An 8,050-nucleotide genomic window follows, 5' to 3' on the forward strand; every position below is an offset into this window, starting at 1 on the left:
GAAAGAAGCTAATCATAAATTATTATATATATATATATATATATTATAGAAAAAAATTGTTAAATAACATTCTTGGAGAAAAATGTCACTAATTGGAAGGACAACATATTTGGTAGCTAACATGTGGTAATGGGCTAGGAATTATGAAATGGGAAGGGTATCATTTAATGCTAATGAATGGCACTTGGTAAAATGGTAGGTACTAGTTTAAGTTGTATAAACTGAAAGGATGAAAGGATGTTAGATATATATGAGAATTAAGGAAGCAAGTCCATTTTTGAGAAGAGTGAGAAACATGGAGGTGCTGAGGGTTCAAACCATTGCTTCAAAAGAGAACGATGGTGCAATACCAGCCATATTTGTTAGGGCAGAAACAGAGCAACCGGGCATGACAACGGTGAAAGGGGTGAACCTTGAGGTGCCGATTATTGATTTTAGCAACCCAAATGAAGAGAAAGTGTTGCATGAGATTGTGGAAGCAAGTAGAGAGTGGGGAATGTTCCAAATTGTGAACCATGAGATTCCTAGCGATGTTATAAGAAAGTTGCAGAGTGTGGGGAAAGAGTTCTTTGAATTGCCTCAAGAAGAAAAAGAGTTAATTGCTAAGCCTGCTGGCTCTGATTCTTTGGAAGGTTATGGCACCAAGCTTCAAAAGGAGATCAATGGCAAAAAAGGGTGGGTTGATCATTTGTTCCATATTGTGTGGCCACCTTCCTCCATCAATTATCATTTCTGGCCAAAGAATCCTTCTTCTTACAGGTTAGTTTTCGCCATTGTATTATTTAAAGAGTAATGATATTTTAATAATTTTTTTTAGTAATTTTTTGACAACACGATATATGTTACAATTCTATTGGTATGTTTAAATTTATTCTAAAAAAAAATATTTAAAACGAACCAATCACAAACTACCACATATGCATTGTCAAAAAATTGTCAAAAAAATATTGTTAAAGAGACTTTTTCCTTATTCAAATGCTTTATAAGTTATTATATATTCTTTTCGATAAAATTTCAATGTTTAACTATTTATTTACATTTTATAATCAAACAAATTTCACTTATCATTTGTATGCATGATATATTTTAATTCTTAAACATTTTATTTCTATTTTTCAAAATCTTAAATGTCACACACACACATATATATATATATATATATATATATATATATATATATATATATATATATATATATATATATATATATATTATTTAAATTATAAAAATGAAAAAGGTCAATTTTGAGTATAATAATTGACAGCGTAAAGCTATACAACTGGTTAATGAGCAGCCGGGTTGTTAATCAATTTTTAATTTTGAGTTAAATATAAAAATACCTAAACAACTAAATTTAAATTTTCTTCATACACAAAACATGCTCTTAATAAGATATGGAAATTGAAATTTTTTCTTTGGTTTTTCTAATGATAATAATAATGGTGATAGTAAGATTTAATATAAGAGATTGAGTATAATGAATTCTTGTTTTCTTTCATTAGAAAAATAATATTTAAGTCAAATACTAATAAAGAGAAAAACAAGTTGTTTTTTGTTAAAAAATTAATTGTAATTATATGTAATTTTTTTATTATAGAGAAAAACTAAAAATAACATGTTATTCAAATAAAGAATTTTAGTAAATAATTCTTATAAATTTTTAGGATTAAATTAAATTTTATCATAATAGTTATTAGTGAAACCACTAATTTTATTTATATTTTAAAACAAGAGCATAATTTGTAGTCTATATAATGTTTTATATTTATAAAATTTAATTAACATAAATTTCTTTTACACTGTGTAGATCTGTTCACTTTTTAAAGCACTATAATTACAAAATTTTTCTGTTCCATATTTGTGGTGAAACACATAAAAACATAGCATATGCAAACTCATGGAGAGGCTAAGGTACAATGGGGCTATGTATATTCTAAATTCAATGGGAAAATATATTTTGGGCCGCTCTGCATGTTCCATGTTATCTTTATTTGTAAATTCAATATTACAATAATGAGTCTTTTCTGTATGAAATTGGAAAACATTTATCTCATGATTTTATTATTGCCCAATTCTTTGGCCAAATTATCCTAAACAAATCACATTTCTTTTGTTGCATTACTATTTATTATACAATTTTAGTATCTCCATTTGGGTACCACAAATAAATATCCAATTTCTTTTTTCTCACCACAACTCAAATATAATTGAATAATAATTAATTGATTAAAATAAAATCAGAAATCAAAGAGAGTAACTAAATATAATAGTATTATGAAAATTTTTAAAAAATGACATAGTTTACCTCCTAATTAAAAAAAAAAAAACAGGACCGTTGACTTAAAATTTACAAATTTAAAACAAATCATTCTTAGTCTTGACAATTTAAGATATAATGAGTCTTGATAACTTATTCATAAAATTTTAAAAATATCAAATCATCATTATGCAAGACGACTTTTTTATAAATATTGTGAACGAAAATCCTAAAAAATGGTAACAACTTTCAATAGATATAATATTTTTCTCAGGTTAATCAAAATGATTACTTTTAATCAATTTTGTTCAATATATTTATAAAAAAAAATTATGAATTATGACGCTTTTATCTTTTTAAAATTTTATGAAAAAGTTGTCAGAATTTATATCAACTTTAATTCAAAAATCACAATTTATATCATCCAAAATGTATAAATTTTAAGTTCACTATCCCAATATTTTTTTTAAACTACCCATTTTTTTTAGTGACTTCACATAGTAAAGTGATTGAGTAGAAAATATACTGAAAAAGAAAATGGTGAATTTGATTTTCCAGGGAAGTGAACGAAGAATACTGCAAGTACCTACGTGGGGTGGTGGACAAATTGTTCAAAAGTATGTCAAAAGGGTTGGGGCTGGAAGAAGATGAGCTAAAGGAAGTAGCAAATGAAGAAGAAATGCTTTACCTTTTGAAGATCAACTATTACCCACCTTGTCCTCTTCCTGATCTTGTATTGGGTGTGCCACCACACACAGACATGTCCTACCTCACCATTCTCGTACCCAACGAGGTGCAGGGCCTCCAAGCTTCTAGGGATGGTCGATGGTACGATGTTAAGTATGTTCCCAATGCCCTCGTCATTCACGTTGGTGACCAAATGGAGGTAAATTTAACCCTTTCGTTAACACTCACAAAACCAGTAATTCGGTCTGATCTGGTTCGGTTTGACTTATCACTTAGTGAGTCAATTCAACCGACTCATTTATTAGCGAATCAAAAAAATTCAAAAACGGGTTAGCTCACTAACTCACTTAATTATAATTTTTTTAAAATAAAAAAATTACAAACTTTTTATAATTCAAATCTAAACAAATTTTACTTCTAAATTTCATTTTTGGTTGTTTAATTAATTTTGAAAATAGGAAACTTAAATAATTTTTTCAAGCAAAAAAAAATAATAAATATTTTTTATAAAATTAAAATTAAATTTTAATAAAATAAAATTAGGTAATGGGTTGGTGGATTAACTCTGCTCATCACAGGTTCAATCTGCATGAGCCGAGTTTAAATAAGTCGGGTTCAAATTTGACCCGCATAAAAAAATATAATTTTTTCAAATCCAATCAAGTCCAAACCCATGATAGATCGGATTGACCCGCATATTGTGACTCATTTTGACAGCTCTATTTTTCATAAACATTTTGTGTCAATTAAAATATCTTCTCTTTTCACTTTATTTCGATGACAAAATTGTAATGTATATTTACTTTGTTTCATGGTGGTATAGATTCTTAGCAATGGAAAATATAAGGCAGTTTTCCACAGAACTACAGTGAACAAAGACAAGACAAGAATGTCATGGCCAGTGTTCATAGAACCCAAAGCAGAACGTGAGGTTGGTCCTCACCCAAAGTTGCTTAACCAAGATAATCCTCCAAAATACAAGACTAAGAAATACAAGGATTATGCTTACTGTAAGCTCAATAAGATCCCACAGTGATTGAATTCAGCATTACCAAATAAAAGTCAATAATGGTTTCCTTGTTGGTTTTTGTAATTTATGAGATTAAACTGTAGCTTCTGCCACGCAGAATAATTAATATATTAGCTAATGATGGATTTGTATGTTTCTTAAGGAAATAAAGATGACAGCAAGTAGTTTGTCTTGATTTGTTGTGCTTAACACATCCTTTTTATTTTAAGCATTTCGCTATAATGAAACTAACTCTTCCTAAATCACTTTTTCTTTTTGAATTTAGTATATTTGTTCTCCAGATTTATTATGCTAGGAGCTACATATATTTTCTATATTACTTTTCTATATTACTTTAAAATACTAATATGTTGATTTTAGATAAACAGTCAGGGATAAAATTTGAGTAACATAACTAATATTTCTTTCTATGTTGATTAAGATTATAACAAATATGAAAAGTATGTTTTACCGGTTAAAACATCATTGATATAGCAAGTCACAGTAGTCATCAACCCGCTTCTCAAAGGTTAGTTTCAACATTATATTATTCAAATACTTTATATACCACAAAATATCCATAACTTCTTCTAAATTATTATGATGAAATTTCAAGGTTTAATTATTTATTTACATTTTATAATCAAACAAATTTCACTTATAATTTTTATGCTTTATAACTATGGTGAAATCTATTTTGAATTTTTGTGACTTAAACTCTAAAAAAAACTATTATTTAATAGAAATTTATTTTTCATTTTGCAGAGAATTTTATTTTTCGTAAATTAATTTTCTAGAATTTTTCAAATACATAGAGTCCTAATTATTAATTTGTTGCGGATTTCAATAACCTATTATATCATATTGTGGATTTTTTTTTTAGAGTTTTAACCTCTTTTATTATTGACTATTATTTTATAGAGGTTTGAAATTTCCTTTATTTTTCATTATTTTACTCTAAAGATTACTCCCATTTTTCTAATTTTTATATAGGTTAATACTCTATTCAATTTAACAATTATTATTTAGAAGTTTTAAGATGTCTTGTTTATATTATTTAGTTTGTGAGTTTACTACTTTATTTTGTTTGTGTTACATGACAATGTCACCATTGAGATGCTTATATTTTTGTCAATAATATTTATTTGTAACAGGCTTCAAATCTTGTAACGAAGACAAAAAAGCATGAAAAACTTCTTTTACCAAAGTGTTCAAATATATCATTAAAACATTCTATTCTAAAAAAACACCATTGTACATAAAATTAAGTTAAATTGACATGTAATTATAACTAAATACACAATTACTCAAAATCCATAGACTAAATATAGTTCCATCCTATAAAACATCATAAAGGCCATTTTTAAAAGGATAATTACCAACGAACCATATTATGTTGGTAAATCAGATTTACCAGCAGATTTACTAATGGATGTGAGAGTGGTTCCTTACTAGCAGATATATCTGCCGGTAATGGTGCAGGTAAGTTACCGACGAATATATTTGTCAGTAATACCGTTAGTAAAGGTCATCAGTCATTACCGAGGGAATGTGATTGTGGTATGTGCATCGACTATATGAAATCAGAAATTGGGATTTCCCTCTCCCAATTTTAGTTTGCCAAATACCCTTCTTCCCCTATACTCAAAACTTCTCCCCCGTAATCTCCCTTTTTCGTTCTCAACCCCCTACCCTAACCACTATTGCGATTCTTTCCCACTCCTCTATTGCGGTTGAAGTCTGCCATTCCCCATTCTCGATTTCTTCTTCTCCTCAATCTGGGTCTTCTGCTTTCTCCATTATGCGTCTGTCATGCAAGCAAAGTTCAATTGAGGAAGCTGGTGGTTGACGTGAGGGCTTCCATTCTCACAAGGAAGGCTATTCGAAAAGGGTTTCGTGACGAGGGTGTTGTCGCGACATGAGAAAAGTGTTATCGCAACGTGAAGAGGACTTTGACTATCGCGAGGAAGGCTAATCTAGGAGCTATATCACGAAGGGATTGTCGCTATGTGAGGAGGACTTCGACTATCGCGAGGGATGTGAGATCCCAAAATATTGTTATAGATATTTTTTATTTCACCGGTGATGTATAACTCGGTTAATAATTTCTTGTGTTTGAGTTTTGAACATTTTATTTTATTTATTTTGTTAAATTATCATGTTGTGTAGGTAATTTTTATCAGAATGTACACTCTAAAATACACATCATAATACATTATTTTGATCAAAAGTTGATCTTGCCTGACTTTGTTGTAGCATCATTTCAATTAATTAAATAAACTCCATTCTGCATGTGAAATGGCTAGAACCGTGACCTATTATTTATTATTATGTCTTGGTTTTATTTTGTTTTAATTTTTATTTTTATAAGGATTAACTTGTTAGTTGCTTTTTGTCCTGGAGGAGAGATTTTATGTGGAACCAACTATTATTTCAATACCTTTCTTTCCTCTCTTTCATGATGAAAGTTGTCTTCTTTTCCCACACACCAACCGTTCATTTCTTTGCAATTTTATGATTTGACTTCACATTAAACTTATCCCCTAATAATTAAACTTATCTCCTAATAATTAAATGAAACAAAACACGCACATGATTTTGATTGGAAACACGAAAAAAATTAGACTGAAATTAAGGAAAACTAGTTCTTTTTTCACTACAGGAAATTCATTTATTATTGGCGATATATTGCCGATGATCCTTAAGCCTTCGGTAAATTATATTTACCGAAAGATTTTCTGGCGACCTCTAATGCAGTACTTTGCCGAAGGATTTTGGCCTTCGGTACTCGATATGGGACATTACGAAGGAAGTTGACCTTCGGTAAGTGGTTAGTGTATAAGAAAGTGAGATTTTTCCCTCCCATCATTTCACTAAAGCTCTTCTTCCCCCAATATTCAGATTCTCCCAACTTTCTTTGCACACTGTTCCTTTCACCCATTTCGTGTCTTTGAACTAGAGAAGAGCATTTGTCGGCATTGCGCTCCAGCCTCGTCGTTTAATCAAGGAAGCTATCTTCGTTGTTCGACTTACCATTCCGAGAACGTCCTTATACTCATCTTCTCGAAGGGTCTTAGGCATTGGTTGTCAGTGTTCGCTTGCGTTAGCTGCCAGAGTTCGCCTCTCACATTTTCATTAGGGCAAAAATTAGGTATTGCCTCTCTCACATTTTCATTTCACACTGAAACACATATTCCCTCTCCCTTGTCTGATTTCCCCAATTTGAGAACCCTCGCAATGACCTTGTCTAAGGGCCATAGGCGTGGGGTGCTAGAGTTTGTCGCCCTTTATCGTGCTTCAACTGCGACGTGAGCTCGTGAACCGTCATTGCAGTTCAATCGTGCCTCCGCAAACCTTTATTGGCCTTAACTTCACTTCCGGTTTGAGGATTCCTATTGTCGACACTTCACTCGCGAGGTAACATCCCTTCGTTCCCCACCTGAAACCCTACATATATGATATACATGTGTTGGAAATGTGGTGTGGTGTGTGATTTTGTATATTTCTGATTATTCAATTGACCAATTTGTAAATGTATAATGAGAAACATGAGATTTTGTTCCATTTTTCCTCTTCCATTTGATTTGATTATCTTGTTTCTAGTTTCTAGTTCTAAATAGGAAACTAGGTTAGTTATTGTGTTCTCATTCAAACAATCAAACATGAGACAAACATAAGCATAAAGAGTTTATTTATGAATGTACATATACCTTAAGGTTCTGCTGACCTCATAGAGCTTACCACGGTTGGAAAAGATGATGAGGGCAACCTCATCATCACAAAGGACTGAGAGCTCACAGGCCTTCTCGAGCAAGCCATTTCTTCTCTTGGCAAATGTGACTTTCCTGTTGATTTTGTTCTCTATCCTCTTCAATTCAACCCTCCCTCTTCCAATCTCTCTTTTCTCTGTCTACCTCTCTTAAAAACACACTATTTCTCGCTCTAGAAACTCCCTTTCCTGTATTGGTTTTATTACCAAAGGAACATTCTTCTTTATAAGGCGCAAAACATAAACAAGTTTTAGGGTTTGATATATATATATATATATATATATATATATATATATATATATATATATATATATATATATATATATA

At 30.5% G+C, this 8,050-nt stretch overlaps 1 protein-coding gene across 1 annotated transcript; it reads left to right on the plus strand.

Annotated features, from left to right (window-relative positions):
- Window positions 1–240: 240 nt before the first annotated feature.
- On the plus strand, window positions 241–4,149 carry LOC106763888 (flavonol synthase/flavanone 3-hydroxylase). Its single transcript, XM_014648060.2, has 3 exons — window positions 241–759; window positions 2,816–3,143; window positions 3,768–4,149. The coding sequence occupies exons 1-3, from the start codon at window positions 251–253 to the stop codon at window positions 3,978–3,980; spliced, it is 1,050 nt and encodes a 349-aa protein (XP_014503546.1). The 5' UTR covers window positions 241–250; the 3' UTR covers window positions 3,981–4,149.
- The last annotated feature ends 3,901 nt before the right edge of the window (window positions 4,150–8,050 follow it).

This window comes from Vigna radiata, chromosome 6 (assembly GCF_000741045.1).
Source record: "Vigna radiata var. radiata cultivar VC1973A chromosome 6, Vradiata_ver6, whole genome shotgun sequence".
NCBI classification, from domain to species: Eukaryota; Viridiplantae; Streptophyta; class Magnoliopsida; order Fabales; family Fabaceae; genus Vigna; species Vigna radiata.

Coding starts and splice junctions, on each gene's coding strand:
- LOC106763888 (XM_014648060.2), top strand. CDS start 251: ATGAGAATTAAGGAAGCAAGTCCATTTTTGAGAAGAGTGAGAAACATG. Junction 760..2,815: donor AAGAATCCTTCTTCTTACAG/GTTAGTTTTCGC, acceptor TTGATTTTCCAG/GGAAGTGAACGAAGAATACT. Junction 3,144..3,767: donor ACGTTGGTGACCAAATGGAG/GTAAATTTAACC, acceptor ATGGTGGTATAG/ATTCTTAGCAATGGAAAATA.